Below are 16,744 nucleotides of genomic sequence, written 5' to 3' on the forward strand. Positions count from 1 at the left end.
ATGCACCACGCATTACGTAATCGTGTTGGAAAGGTCATGCGTGATGTAGGCGGAAGTACCGAGCAAATGTTTACAAAGCAAACGTGCAAAGACAAACAGCCTTTACAAAAAAAGGTAAAACAACAATGTCGAACGATTTTGAAGTTGGAGGAGAAAATGAGATGGAGTTTTTCGCCCTACTGCGGTACTTCTGCCTACATCACGCGTGACCTTTCCAACATGATTACGTAATGCGTGGCGCATCGCAGAGCTAGTGCAAGATGAGCATTTGTGGTTAAAATGTATTTAATTTTAATTTTTTTTAGAAAACAGCCAATATAAGACCCCTTATTCCTTGTCTGGGATCGTGTAGAGCCCTTTGAAGCTTCACTGAAACTGCAATTTGGACCTTCAACCTGTTGGTAGCTGTAGGAGTCCACCTATATGGAGAAAAATCCTGGAATGTTTTCCTCAAAAAAAATAATTTCTTTTTGACTGAAGAAAGAAAGACATAAACATCTTGGTTGACATCAGGTGAGTAAATTATTAGGAAATTTTAATTCTGAAGTGAATTAATCCTTTAACGTGGTAAAGCTGGTTTGTTCCTGGTCCAAGGTAGTCTACTAGCTCTAACCAAGTTGACCTTGGTCCTACCAGCTCTGATTAACAATCTAGACCATTTTTAACCAATTAATGGCTCTAATTAACCAACTTGGAACAGCTAGAAACCATGTAAAATCAGCTACCATCTAAAAAAGCCTCTTCCTGACTAAATAAATTGTTTCTACTGCTTAAGGTAGTCAAGCTGGTTTTTCAGTGATGGTAGCTGGTTTATTGCTGATTCAAGGTGGTCTGCTAGCTGTAACCAAGTTGACCTTGCTGGGCCTACCAGCTCTGATCAATAATCTAGACCATCTTTGACCAACTAATGGCTCTAATTAATAATTAACCAAATTCGGACAGCTAGAAACCAAGTAAAACCAAACCATCTACCTGTTCCTCTTCCGGTTGAAAAAATTGTTTATTGTACTGCTTAAGGTGGTGAAGTTTTTTTTGTTTTTGTTTTTTTTTTAGCACGGTAGCTGGTTTGTTCCTAGTCCAAGGTAGTCTATAGCTACTAGTTTTAGTCTAGACCATTTCTAATTAACCAACCTGGAACCATGTAAACACATCTAGTAATGTAAAATCATCTCCCATCTAAAAAGCCTCTTCCTGACTAAATAAATTGTTTATTCTACTACTTAAGGTAGTCAAGCTGTTTTTTTCGATGATGGTAGCAGGTTTTTTGCTTGTTTACGGTGGACTGCTAGCTCCTACCAGCTCTGATCAACAATTTAGGCCATCTTTGACCAACTAATGGATCTAATTAACCAAATTCTGAGAGCTAGAAACCATGTAAAACTCTCTACAGTCTAAAAAGCATTTGAAAAATAACTGTTGTTATGCTGTATTGATAACTCACAGATCATGCTATCATTCTGTTGAGTGGTAGCAAAAAAATAAAGTTACATTTACATTATATATATATATATATATATATATATATATATATATTTTTTTTTTTTTTTTTGTTGAGGTTTTATTGTTCTTTCTGTGATCAGATTACAGGAGAGGAAATGCCTTACGATCCAGCATGGTCTTCTTCGATGCAAGCCTATGTGTTCATACAGTTCATGCTTCTCTTGGATGTATATAACAACTTGTTAATGGATCAAACGGTAGGTGTTTTTTTTTCCCTTTCACCATTGAAATTGACATCAGATTTTCCCAGAAATGTGCCCGACTGAAATGCCAAAGCTATCATATGTATGCCATCTTTCATTGTCATCAACAAGATCTTTAAAAGCTTTTAATTTGCTGTGTGGTTGATGTTACCTCGCATGGTCTATTATCAGCCTCAGTCTCTCTCTCATTATCCTAAATGTCCTTTAATAATACGGCCTTTTACTAGCTGAGTACAGACAGAAAGTAATCTTTGTCTATTATTTTTCAACCCCCCTCCCCTTTTTAAAAACAGAGATGTTCAGTTGCCCTTGTCCGTTATCCTTGGAAGTCCATGTTCCCTAGGCATAGTTTTGGTTAGGCAGAATGTGTGGCCCCACCCTGCCTCCCCTCTGAAATGAAACGGCCTGTTTTCCTGTGATTCCTACCTCTGCGGTGCTCCTTTAGTTGTGGCTTTCGGTGAAGTGTCTCCTGGATCCCTCTCTGGCTCCACCAGCAAATAAAACAGCCAGTCGGCGGCCCAGCAGCCAAAACAAGTCCTCTGACCAATTTCCCAGCCCCTGGGAACCTTTCTTTTGCATCAATCACCTTTTTCAAGGAAAATAGCAAACTGAGGCCTTCAGGCTATAATAAATAGTGTGAAAAGTATGTATTTATACATTGTTGTCTGTTTGCATTCACTTCGTGATGCTACAGCACTGCTTAGAGCCACTTCAAAAAGAAGGAAAACATTCATTTTTAGTGTTGACCAAGTCATTTTTCAATTGCATCATCCATGCAGGGCTATCAATCCCGCTGGATGTTTGACTAACTGTTCATTATGGAAGGTCTGTGCACTGACCTCTGCTGAAATGCAAATTTTTGAAGACGGCCCCCCCCCCCCTTTCCCCCTCTGCCCTCTTGCTCTGTTATTTTTGAAACTGAATATGGAAAGACTTTAAAAATTAACAAATCAAAATAGTTTTTTTTCCCGTTTTGTTAATTGTTGAAAAATGAGCCAGCGCTTCAGGGCTGAGGGATCTGGATTCTGTCTGGTGTCACACAGGAAAAAGTCAGTAATTGTTTGCTGGTGTCATATCAAAGACGTTATGAGGTCACTCACCTGACTTAACCGCTGCTGAGTAAGTTGGGTTAGCAAGGTCAAGAAAACCTCATTAACATCGTTCCTTGTATTAACTGTAAATTATCATCAGATCATGATTTCAGTGTAGATCCATCCATAGAGGTGTGTCAATTTGATGATACTTCCCTAATTGTTGGCCTTGAGTTTTTTTGAGTGTCCTGTAGGTACTACTCAACTGCCTCATTTGTTAGGCTACTTGTTTTCAGCTGTGTTGCATGCAGAAATCTTTCTATATTTTGACATAAGGATATTTTTTCCTAAATTATTGTTTCCTCACAGTACAAAATCAGTGTTTCACAGACCTTTGAGAAACAAGGTGTATATATCTCATACTCATCTATGCATATTACTTATCACTCACCTGCAGATACTTTCTGAAATGACTGTACTTCTCATGACTGCCTACGTATTACTTTCTCTAACCTCTCTGGGCTTCCTGATAGATCAAAGGTACAGCTTCTATATATTTTAATTTTATTTAAAAAAAAAATGTAAAATTCTAATTTTAACTTATTTTTATTTTTTATTTTATTTTATTATTTTATATTTTATATATTTTGTTTTTTTTACTATTTGTTTTATTTTATATTTTAGTTTATTTTTGTTTTGAACTGGACATGAAGCATTTGAAAATTAATTTACTGTATGCACAAAGTAAATATGGACACTATATTAATGTATACAGTCCAGTACAAATCAAATTGATCAGAAATACATACATAAATAAATAAACAAAATTTTCCTGTACCTTTCTTTCAGGGCTAACGCAGCTGAACTGGAGATGATGAGATGTGTTTTGATAATGGTGCTTTTTCGGTTTGGTTACATTAAACCTCTGGTGCCACTTTTGGCTTTTCCAATTCAGGTAAGTTTGACTGACTCTTGCACGGCATTATCACAACCTCTATTACAGATTCTTCCATTGAAGCACAAGATGCTTTTTGGATTATTCACAAAACACAAAACCATATAAATCATAATAATGAGCCTTAATTGTCTACATAGCCTAATCAGCGCTCAAGCGCATGCATAAAGCTTGCCACAGTGCCCCGGCAAAAGTTATGATTATGAATGTGTCGTAAAAAAAAAAGCAAGGAGACTGTCTGAACATTTAAAGGGGTGGTTCATTGCGATTTCACTTTTTTAACTTTTGTTAATGTGGAATGTTGCTGCTTGAGCATAAACAGTATCTGCAAAGTTACAGCACTGAAAGTTCAAAGCAAAGGGAGATATTTTATTTTCAAGAATTCTCTGTTTAAGGACTACAACAAACAGCTGGTAGGGACTACAACGAGCTTCTTCCTGGGTTGGTGACATCACTAACCCTAGAATTTACATAAACCCCGCCCCCGAGAACAGACAACAAAGGGGGTGAGGCCATGTTACTGCATTACAGTACGTAACACAAATGCAATAGCATGTCGTAATGACAACATGACAAGTTATAACCGTAATTAAACTAAACTATACTTGTTCTATCTTCATGCAGCATATTCTCTGGCTCTGTAAGCATCTTACAACAGTTCCCACAGGAGCGATTTATAGATTATGCTAATCAATGACTTTAAGATAGTTAACTCCACATCAGCTCCATAAATTCTGAACTAATCATTCAGAAGTGTCCTGTTGCATTCAAAATGTTGTCACTTCTTCTTGAGTCTCTCCATCATTGTCCGACTCCGTTGTGAACATAAAAGGCAGAACAGTTTCTGCGTGTCTGCGTGAGGTAATGTGAGGCGCTGCTAAGTGCTAACAGGAGCTCCTGAAACTACGCCCCCTTTTGAGAGCAGCAGTTAATTTGCATTTAAAGGGACACACACAAAAACGGAGCGTTTTTGCTCACCCTCAAAAAGTGACAAATTTAACATGCTATAAAAAATGATCTGTGGGGTATTTTGAGCTAAAACTTCACATACACACTCTGGGGACATCAGAGACTTATTTTACATCTTGTAAAAGTGGCATTATATCACCCCTTTAATAATTTATTGATAAACTAGTTTTGTGTCTTTTCTGACTCGTCATCGCCGCAGTAGTGCACACACCTAAATGCACGTTTCATAACATAATCTGAGAATATTTGTTTTCCATTTGAATCGGTTCATTTAAAAATAGACATTTAAAGCTTTTGATGGATATATCAAGTTCATGCTGAGTTTGAGTTTATTTTTTGCCACGCTCAAGTTCACAGAGCGCTAGATGGCAGAAAGCGCATCCTGTTTGTTCCTAAAAGCACAACTTTTAGTTGTTATTGTGAGTGCACACAATATGTTTTTTAAGTTAAATGCAAGTGATCGCACCGGAGCCTCCATGTCTTGCAGTAAACGCGCTTTACTTCAGCTTCCACGCTTCGCACAAACGCTTGGATATGCACCTAAAAATAGCACACATTTATCTAGTTTAACGTTAGAGCGAGCAGCCATGTTACGTTACTACTGCTTGCATGTTTCAAATGATAAGCCATATTTGAGGTCGATGGATGATAACGTTTGGATTTCCTGCCCGACATTCTGTAATTACCACATGGACCTGCCGTTAACGATCTGTCCGTCATGAACTGCGTGACTTCGCCACTTACTGTGGAGTTTTATTTTATTTCTGCGACTAACCAACTGATAAAATTTTTCGACTAAGCCTCTTTTAGTCCACTAACGGTTAGTCGACTCTTTCCTACTAGTGGTATCAGACTTGTGTCTATGTGTTAACTTCCGTTCTGAATGTTTGTGTGTTCAAGTGTGTGTTTTTCGGCTCTGGCACTGTGTCTTGCTGCACGCCTCGGTGATGTATGACTCCAGATGCATGGCCCAATTGACCATAAAATTGCTGTGTGTGTGTTTCTGGCACTTGCACCGTGGGCCGTGCGTCTCAGCTGACCTTTCATTAGTGCGCCACCTTTCTCTTCACAGCCCTCCCTCCATCTCTTCTCTTCTCACCATCCAAGCTTTACGCAAAGGCAATGTTTCTGGAATCAATTAACCATGTCTGCGGCTCGCCGTGGAAGACTGATTAGATTTACACAAGAGCTGAATTGCTCGTTTTACTGTGAGAGCGTGCATCTGTAAGCTCAGGTGCTGAAATGCCTGCAGTAGTTTTACACAAAAGTAACGTCATGTTGGATTTTTGTGTCCAAGTGAACTGTATCCTTAGACTCCACCTGATTAAATGTGTTTCGGTAATAGACAGCATACCAGGGTAAGAGTTTGTTTTCCCCCAAACTTTCGTTTACATTAGTCTATTTGCAGCAGTGCCATTGTAATCCTTCAGAAACAATATCAGTTCCTAAAAATTGCCCCGTCAGTTCCACACTCATTCCAGTTTCTGTTTATTTCAGGTAGGGGATAATATTCTTCCATTCTTGCCTGTTTTTTCCATTCCGTGTTTTTCCACCCATCAAAGCTAATATTTGTCCTCCTCATTTCTCAACGGCGAAACAAAAATTACACCGCTGCAAAGACCCACCCCACTTTTTTGAAGGAAAGGTTAAGATAATATTATCACGATCAGCTTCACACAAAAGCTGCAGTCAGCAGCAGCGCTGGCTTATCTTTCCACAGCACCTGACGCCCCCAGCACACTGCAGGAGAGCAGCTCTGGAGCCTGAAATAGACCGATAAGAAGAGTATTAGCAAGTATTTCAGGTGATTGGGAACATTTGTTTCCACTGTTAGTTCTAAGGTGTCACCAGTGAATTGGGGTTTGTGGATTGTTTGGGATATCTTGGAAAAGATAGCATTACAGCAGTGTGTCCAGGGGGAAAAAAGTATATAAAAAAGTAGTATAATGTTTTTAATATCCTTTTAGGTGATAGACTTAGAGAAAAGTGTCAGGGTTTGGTGAGGGATGAGGCGAGGACTCAAATGCAGAGCAATGGGCTTTTTATTAATAATAAAAATAAAACGAAAACAAACAAAATCTACCCCGTGGGGGAAAACAATACAGGTATTAAGACTTGGCAGGATCAGGACACATAAGGGTAATTTAGGCTACGTTCACACTGTCAATCCAAATCCGATTATTTGTGTATCCAATTTAAATCAGGATTCTTTGATAAATAAATGATGTTCAAATTAAAAATCTTATGAAATTTAAAATCTTACTGACCCCAAAATTTTGAATGGAAGTGAATATACAGTAAATTAATTTTATTAGTAGAAAGCCCACTGGGAAAGATCACGGTTCTATTATTTTGGTATTATTTTAGTGTTTTGATTTAAAGACGTTCCTGATATTTCCTGATGATTCTTGATGCCTGTATTTACAATGACGTGATCGGGAGCGGTATGATGATCCCTCTCTTGACTGAAGAAGGCTAATGCTAATATGTACAGTATTCTAGAGCTTTCATTGGCTTCAGGTTGCTCAGCAAGCTGCCATGGTGAACAGAACGTTCCTTACAAGCCTCAGGAGACCCATCCATCTTGGACCTTGTCTCAGAATCCCATTGAACTGATTTAAAGAAAGTCCAGTGAGAGTCACACGAGGCTGCCACGGATTTCACCCCGGCATCAAAGCGCTCGGAGCCAGACTGAACCAGGCTTCGGTCTCTCGGCTTCATTTCAGAGAATCAGCGCTCATTTGACTGCCAAAAGCAGTAGGGGGTTTCAGTAGGGTCAGCACTGCTACCCCAGTTCAGAGAGTCATGGACTAGAACACGAACTGTTTAACAGGGATTTTTTTTTCTCTGTTTGTGTGTGCGGCAAGCCAATGTTTCCTATACAGTAGTTTATGTACGGTGTTTTTTGTGAGAGATCCAGTGGTATTTTGGGAACCAAACTTTGAGTTTCACGTTTATTAGCGCACTTAGTTTATTTGCATTGATTTTAAGGTAAAATCAGGTAATTTTTAAGGTAATTTTTTTTTAAATGTTTTTGAAAGAAGTCTCCTGTTGTCACTAATGCTGCATGCTTTTATTTGATCAAAAATACAATAAAAACTGTAATAATGTGAAATATCACACTTTAAAATAACTGTTTTCTATTTTAATACGTTTTAAAATATCTTTTATTCCTGTGATGTCAAAGCTGAATTTTCAGCATCATTACTCCAGTCTTCAGTGTCACATGATCCTTCAGAAATCATTCTGATATGATGATTTGATGCTCAGGAAATACTTTTTATTATCATCAATGTTGAAAACTGTTGTGCTGCTTAATATTTTGTGGAAACCGTGATACGTTATTTTCAGAATTATTTGATGAATAGAAGGTTTAATAGAACTGCATTTATTTGAAATATAAATCGTTTGTAGTAAGTACTTGAGTAAGACACTTTAGTCCTGGTTTCTCTTAGTTCGTAACTAGGAATCAGTGTTCACTACTGACATGTAGGCTTCCATGTGCAGTGTACAGGTTGAAAACACCCCCTCACTAGACCTACATCACAGAGGTGACAGCAGAGATTTAGGCTGTTTCTCAATATGCGTTCTAAAGCGATCTTGCGTCCTCGCTCTATGTCATAAACAACTGTCGAAGTTCAGTTCCAATACTCAAGAAAGCAAGAACAGAGTGAAAGTACCCGGATGTGTTCTTGATATCGAGGATGCATTGAATGCAGACTTGAGAAAATCGAACCGTTAAAAATCCCAGAAGACGCTGCGGGCGGTCAACGTACGGAAGCCTGCAAGCTTTAAAGTTCTCGTTCTCACTTATGAGATTACCGCTCACATATACGTGACGGCTCGTGAAAGTAAACATTTGTTCGTTTGTTTTGCTTAATTTTAATTACCTGAAGAAAGCCTGCAGTATTTTATTGGAATATAAAAAAGAATCTTAATGTTGCATACAACACAAAGGCTACTCCTTTTCATAAATACACACGGTGAAATAAAAAGATATAAAATTATATGAAAACATGTCTATAATAATATGAAATAAATCTTTTAATAGTTTATGACATTTGTTTGTGATGTTATGTTGTATTTATTGTGCATTAGCCACTTATGAGATGCTGGGACGGTCAGTTGAGCAACAAGATCGCAGCACATCTCAATTCTCACAAGGATGCGTTCTGTGTCCCCGCATCCTTCCGAGTTCGTTCTTTCAAGGTCGCCTGGCAAGACTGGACTCCACGAGAACGCAAGTCCGTTTTCTGCGTTCTTGGAATTGAGAAACAGCCTTAGTCCTGTGTGCGTTTGACCCAAAACTGCAGCTGCCCTGAAGACTTGACTCTTTGCTAATTAAACCCGAGTGTGAATGTGTGCTGCTTGTTTTAGTGACTTAGAATGCATCTTTGTACTTATTTCTAGTGCTTTTATGTGTCTGAAAGAGAGAAAAAAGTTGAGGGAGACAGAAAGAGAGGTCAACCAAGGCAGTAAGAGCAGTAAAAAGAAAGGAAAATACTATATCACATCTCATGTGTTTTTCCACTTAAAATACACCTGTGAAAGAAAATCAGAGAGAAAAAGCCAGTTTGTCATTTAACCCTCAGGTGCTCCTCATTTAGGGGTCACACTCTTACTCCTCACGGTCAAAAGTAGGGTTGGGAATCGAAAATCGATTTCAATTCTGGGATTGGATACTTGTTATAATATTAAAATTTCGATTCCTCTTATTAATACCTTTATGTGTATTTTAATATGACTTTAATCCATTAAAGCACAAGAAGACCCGCGCATTGTTTTCTGTGCTGCACACACACAGAAAAAGTGATTTTAATGTCATTTTAAACCATTCAATCGCAAGAAGACTCACATGCTGTTTTCTGTGCTGCGCACACATCCAGAATGTGCACACAGAAAGCCGCATCTCATACTGAATAGCGCGTGATACTGAACTGAGTTCTCTTCTGTCTTTTTGGACTTATGTCAAAATGTCCTCAGTCGGTTATGTCTTAAGTGAACGTAAACCGTTGACAAAGAAACGCATGTGTAACAGTATATTGGATCTGTGCAGCTCTTAAAGTGACAGCAGCCTAATATTCCTGCTGCCGTCTCTATAATAACATTACTCAAACAACAAAAGACAAAGAGAAAATCCACTCGCTGTTCTTGACTGAATAACTTTTGTAACTATATTTGTAATGTATATTTTATTTATAAAGTGCAGTGTTATTTTACTTTTGATTACAGTTTCTGTACCTGAATAGCCTACCTGAAAATCTACCTGAATACTAAGTAATATTTATCCTTAATATTTACAATATAATTCATACTATAATATATATATATATATATATATATATATATAAAATTTTTTTTTTTTTTTAAGTTTTCCTCCTTCATTGCTGTGCTTTTTTCTGCATTTTCAAATGCATTGTTAAATTAAATTGACTCGGGTGACAGTACAGACCAAACGTATAGAATGAAGTAATGTCTAAAAGCGGATAATTTTTGCATTTGTACTCAGTCTTTGTCTAATGCCATTTCCCCAAAGAAAAGCGGTAGTATTGTTTAAGATATTTCTCCTAAAAAAGAGAGAGAATTGTTACATACTATAGAATGTAATAATTTAATTTTAGGATAATTTGATGAGTTTATATTGTAACCTCTGACAATTAATTGAAGACTCTGGAATGTCGACACATCTAATCACAGTCTGAGAAGCATTTGAGATTTCAAAGGTCACAAGAAACTCTGAGAAGCAGAAGACTTGAGCAAAATGCACTTAATTTAATAATAATAATAAAAATGACAAGACATTGAATTACATTTTATAAGGGTAAACAACATGCACTGAAAAAATTGCATTGCCATTTGATGGGTGGAATCAGGTAGCAGGAGGTCAGGAAGCACAGGGACATGCCTTTCCCTTCGTCTCTCTCTCGCTCTCTCTGTCTCTATTCTCTCAGAGGGAAACAGCTGCGCTGCTCCTGAGGAAACTATCTTTATTTATTTCCCATCGGAGAGGTAGTTCTGATAGATAGAATATGATTTTGGACTCTGTTTAGAGCTCGGATGCAGTTTATGGTCTAGAACGCAAGGAAGGAGGGGCAGTTAAGGTTACAGCTTTTTGGAAGAATGTCACTTCTGGCCTGTTTCCACAGTGGCTTCTGTGAACCTCAACTCCAAATGCATCATGGGAGATTCTTTGGCCACATGCTTGACCTTTTGGCTTTAATTCTTTATGTAGTATATTCTCCTGGTATGTGACATTTTGGGTCTCTCACATTCAGTTATTGCAAATAAGATTTTGACCTATGTCATTGATACAAATACATTGAGCGCACAGTGATATTGTAACAAAATCTATTCCGTAGTGAAAAAACCTATACCAAAATGTATTTAAATTACATTTATCTCATACTAAGTATACTACGAATCTATTAACATATTTACTGACATATTGCTTAAGACTTACTTAAATAAATATCATAATTAAACCTTATTATGATTAGTACTTTATTGCACAATGCACATTTCATAAAGGGATAGTTCACCCAAAAAGGAAAATTCTGTGATCATTTGAACTATCTCTTTAATATTAAGCCTAAAATGTGTTTTAATATCACTATTAGTGGGTCATTGACGAATAACGTTTTTAAAAGTGTAAAAAAACATAATGGAGATATAAAGTTTTATTAAGTGTTAACAATGAGATTATGTGGTTTTCATAATCAATTAACACTGATTTTGTCATTTTTTACGAAATGGACAAAATTTGTCACCAAAAAAGTCATCCAAAATTTCAGTTTTACCGAATGACACTTTTGGTTATGCCAAATGACGATATTTTCAAACAATGCTAACAGGTTGATATCTAGCTAGCTAGCAAAAGGAAAATAAAACATTTTATATTTAGTATAAATTTTAAAAATATTACAACGTTTTCCATGTTTTATAGCGGTTGTACCGAATGACCTGATGTTTCGGGACATGCGTATGAACAAGTGAAAACATGAATATTTCAAATAGTTAAAAGAGAGTTAGTTACTTTGCTTCGTGACCATGTGGTCCTTTGCTGGTGTCTGAATGATGTCACATCCTGTCACATGATATTGACCACATGACTCGATCCAAAATGGTCCCTTTATATTGGTTACTCCGAATGACATCAATGAAATTCATTTTTCCGGACATTCTTTCTCAAAGCAACGACTTCTGCACACAATTTTAATACCATTTTGCACTATGTTGATATATGATGATATAAAATCATGCCAGAATAAAAAATATGTACATTTATTACATTTTAAGATATTTTAATCACAAATGAAATGGCTGTATTGACCTTTGGACGGTTAAACCGAATGACCTTTTGACACTTCAAAATCTTTAAAATACTTTTATATGTAGCAAAATATAATTAAAATCTTTTGGATTCAATAAAAGTGATCTAGTTGTACTACCTTACATACTTTGGATGCCATATCTTTGTTTTTTATTATTATTAAGGCCTTTAGACAAAAAAAAAAAGTTACGTCATTGACCCTAATAAGGATATATTAGCCTATTTATATAATACTGTATTTTTACATGTTCCTTTCATACACATCAACTTCACTGCAATAATATATAACTCTTCAAATACATAATATTAAAAACGTTACTAATTTAAATTTGAAATATGTAACTGTTTACAAAAAACTACAACTTTAACGTGCATTACTAGAGATATGGTAAAGTGTAAGCCGTCTATTTTTTAATCAACGGTGTACAACCTAGAGTTTGCCTATTAATATGAACCTTTTTTTAATTTTAATTTAAATATCTGTTTTCTTTCTGCAGGCCTTTGTCATAATCTCTGCAATCTACTGGAGTTTACAGTGTGTGAACCAGCTAACTAACAGGATGAAGAAACAAAACTAGATAAGACACCAGCTGACAACAATTAACCTCATATTGACACATTTCACAGAGACAGTTTTACAAATCATTTTCCTTGCAAACTTTTAACACTGATTTTGGTTTACCATTGAAAAGATGCTATTAAAATGGTATTATTGAAGATATTAACGCACTAACGACATATGTATTGTAAAGACAATAAGGTTCTCAAAGTGCTCAGAATGGTACAAACCAGCTTAAAACTACCTTTTCAGCCTTAAGCACATGTAATGCATGAAGTAAATTAAACTTAGAAGGTACCAATTTATACTAACTGTAGCTTTATCTGCATGCATACCATTATTTGAAAAGTGTTTTTTGAAAGACTGTGTGTAGAGGTTTTACATTTTAGATCAGTTTTATCATACAGAATCTACCTGAGCTCTTACTGACAACACAAAAGACCAACATGCATTTATTTTTAAATGTGATTTTACCATGTAATATTTTATAGCTATATGTTGTATTTTAGGAAAAATCTTTTTATAAACCAGTAGAGGCTGGTTGTTAGTCTTGGTGTGATCTCATGTAATTCTAAAAGTTACCACCAGGTGGTACTAGCAGGGCCACTAAAATTGTGTCCCCATTTCATTCAGTAGACTACTGATGTTTATTGATCATTTCATTGTTTGTTGACAGACAGTTTCAGTGGAGACTAATTCCTATAGGACAAACCACTGATTTTTACAATTAATTGTAAAAGTATTTGTTTTGAATTATTATTGTTGTTATCATTATCATTATTAATGGTGAAAATAAATAAAATAAGAATTCCTTATGGTGTGTTTTTAAAAACTGAACCACTATTTGAGTACAATTGGGTATAATAAATTATATTTATTATATAATTTATCACAGCGTACAGTCAGCCAGACAAATAATGCAACAAATAAACAAGCTGCTTCCCAGCACAATAACAATATTAACTTCAGTAAATGTTGATGAAAAATAGAAAATATTGGATTAAATATTTTCTTCGCCAAACATTTGAGCTTGTTTTGCATTTGATTTACACACATGCATTGATTTTTGACATCATGTGACTATTTCCTTTAGTTTTATTTTCCAGTTTCAGAACATCTGGATTTCACACCTGGAATGAAGTGAGGTGGCGTGCTTAAGCGGTGTAAATAATTAATGACAAATTTGTTGGATGTCTCGCTAACAGATCCCCGGAGGAGTGTCTGAATTTAATGTTATTTAAATGTTACTGCTCATTAAAGACACAAGCGGCAGTAGTTGAAGTAAATGATGTTAGCAGTGTGTGCAGAATATTAACACATTTACTAGTTCCAGTGTGTGAAACCTCCCGAAACATCACTGCTTTATTTTGCTTTTTGATGAATTATGTAACACATTTGCATCGAATATATATAAAAGCTTTTGTATGCTTATGTACATACATGCTTTTCTTATTTGGGAGCTGTTACTAACAATTCCTTAGGGAAGATGGTCCCCATTGACATTTAAAAATATTCTTCACATGGGATCGGTTATTCTGTCTGTTGAGTCTAAACTACAAATGCATGTTCTCAGTTATGATGTTGTTTATATAAACTAGTACCGCTGTACAGGTCAGGTATATTCACATAACAGCTTGGTTTGACACAAATCTCTTTCCTGCCATCACCGAATGTTAGTTGCATGCCTGCACATTGAGTTTGAGCTGAAAGCTCACTGATGTGAGGATAACACACATTAGCAATGACCCGAACCTCTTTTGCGCTGATATTTTGTCAGCCTATTACATTATTAAGTGTGGACTGCAAGATCCACATTACAAGTACACAATACAATCAACTGGAAACAATTTTCAGAGACTTGATTAGGTAAAACGTATCATGTGGTGAAAATAGCAGGCCTGTCCTCCTCGAAATGGCAGATGGGTCCTGTTAGCCTCGCAAATGTGGCGTTCTGCTGCCAGAAAAGACCCAAATGACTCATGTTCAGATTATAGCATTACACTGCTTGCATCAGCTGGCAGAACTAGAAAGAAACAGGCCCATCCTTTCTGTCTCCTAGCCTGGAATGAAACTCTTCCACGGGATGTTGACCACGGTAAAATATACAGTATTATGGGATTTGTGGCCTCATTTAGCCTTGTTACAAGATTGTTTATAAAATATGTGGCGTTTACATTGCGTTTTCCAGCTAGACATGTTTACAGTTGGCAGTAATTTGCCTTTGCTAATGGCTTCCAAACAGCTATTTATTGAAAAGTGATGTGCTCTCAGTGCATGTACAACTAAAAAGGATCGTTTTCTCATAAATTAAAATGTCATCATTTACTCACCCTCATGTTGTTCCAAACCTGTTTGACTCTCTTTTTCTGTGGCGCAAAAAAGAAGATATTTTGAAGAATGTTTGAGCAGTTTTGGATACAATTGACTTTCATCGAATGGACAATGAACACGGGCATTTCTCAAAATATATCCACAGTAAATGATTACAGAATATAATTTCAGTTATATGACAGATGTGGTTGGAGTTATTCAGGTAAATAGAGGGGATTCAGAAAGCTTGGAAAAGCTCAGAAAGCGGCTCATGAATCCTCTTTCCTCTAACAAAATGGATGGACCAGCTTTCCCGTGAATAACATCCAGGTTTAGCCCTACACAAAGGGTTAGTACCTGAAGATACTAACATGCAGACTTTAGCTAGGTGTAACGTTGAGGATACCGCCCCAGTGACAAGCTGTTTTACCTCTAAAAGTACTTTTCTGACATTGTAATATTGTAGATATCAACGCTCTTAATGTGTATGTTCAGTTGCATATATATGCATGTATATATGTATGTATGTATATATATATGCACATGTATGTCCAATGTACATGTAAAGAATCCAGAAAAATGTATCATGGTAAATATTAAGCAGCACAACAGCAGTTTTCAATATTGATAATAATAAGAAATGTTTCTTGAGCACCAAATCGACATATTATAATGATATTCTGAAATTCTGAAGAATCATTGGCTGCTTAAAATTTAGCAGTTTTGAAAAATACTGAAAAACATTTTAAACAATTAAAAAATATTCTGCATATTTCTAATTGGTAATTTGTGCTACAGATTTTTTTGATATTCAAAAATATTTTTAAAAAATATTCTTCATGTTTCTAAGTATGGTTAATTTGTTCTACCATTTTTTTTTTATTCAAGAAATATATTCTTTGAAAAATATTCCAAAGTATTCAAGTATTCAACAAAAATTTTATCTGAATATTTGTAAATTTGAGTTGTTCTACAGATTTTTCCAAAAAAAAAAAAAAAAAAAAAAAAATTAGAAAATTATTATTCAGAAATATTTTAAAACATTTCCAAAAATATTCTGCATGTTTCTAAATGTGGCTAATTTGTTCTACCATTTTTTAATTAAAAAAAATAATAATATTTGAAAATATTAAACAAATATTAAAAAAAGTTTTTACATATTTCTAAAAAACAAACAAAAAAAAAACATCTTCTTCAGAGTCATGATTAAACATGTTAAAGGGGACCTATAATGCCCCTTTCACAAGATGTAATATAAGTCTGTGAAGTTTCAGCTCAAAATACCCCACAGATCATTTATTATAGCTTGTCAAATTTGCCCCTATTTGGGTGCAAGCAAAAACACACTGTTTTTGTGTGTGTCCCTTTAAATGTAAATGAGCTTCTGCTCCCGGCCCCCTTTCCAGAAGAGGGCGGAGCTTTAACAGCTCGTGCTTCGGTTTCTCAACAACAACAAAGCTGGAGAATCTCACACAGCCAAAAAGAGGATTGTCAGTAACGGTGTTCAGCCTTACATTGTTGTAGTCCCTACCAGCCGTTTGTTGTAGTCCTTAAAACGCGATTTCTGTAAAAGAAAATATCTCCCTTTGCATTAAACTTTGAGCGTTGTAACATTGCAAATGTTGTTTATGCTCAAACAGCAACATTACACACTAACTAAAGTTAAAAAAGTGGAATCATAATCCCCTTTAGACCCTTTTAATTACTTTCTGTCTAACAACACAGTAGCACAGCAAACTCAAAACATGACAAAGTATGTTAAACTGCAAAATCTAGCGTCATTTATTAATGTTTGTTGATGTTATTATGAAAGTTAATACACAATATAACACAACTTTTTCATAGTAGGGGGTCCCTGAGTTGGATGAGACTCTCAACAGTAAGTCA

General features: G+C 35.8%; 1 protein-coding gene across 2 annotated transcripts in view; it reads left to right on the forward strand.

Moving 5' to 3' along the window:
* agmo (alkylglycerol monooxygenase) overlaps nucleotides 1-13,358 on the forward strand; it is a 41,413-nt gene extending 28,055 nt beyond the window's left edge. Inside the window, exons 10-13 of one of the 2 annotated variants that reach the window (XM_051862669.1) lie at nucleotides 1,581-1,697; nucleotides 3,192-3,274; nucleotides 3,584-3,689; nucleotides 12,486-13,358. In XM_051862669.1, the coding sequence (XP_051718629.1) occupies nucleotides 1,581-1,697; nucleotides 3,192-3,274; nucleotides 3,584-3,689; nucleotides 12,486-12,566 (387 nt within the window). In that variant the 3' untranslated portion in view covers nucleotides 12,567-13,358. Of the gene's footprint in view, nucleotides 1-1,580; nucleotides 1,698-3,191; nucleotides 3,275-3,583; nucleotides 3,690-12,485 lie in introns of those variants that run through there. The other variant, XR_007925167.1, reaches the window with a different exon arrangement.
* The last annotated feature ends 3,386 nt before the right edge of the window (nucleotides 13,359-16,744 follow it).

Source organism: Ctenopharyngodon idella, chromosome 15 (assembly GCF_019924925.1).
Source record: "Ctenopharyngodon idella isolate HZGC_01 chromosome 15, HZGC01, whole genome shotgun sequence".
Taxonomy (NCBI): domain Eukaryota; kingdom Metazoa; phylum Chordata; class Actinopteri; order Cypriniformes; family Xenocyprididae; genus Ctenopharyngodon; species Ctenopharyngodon idella.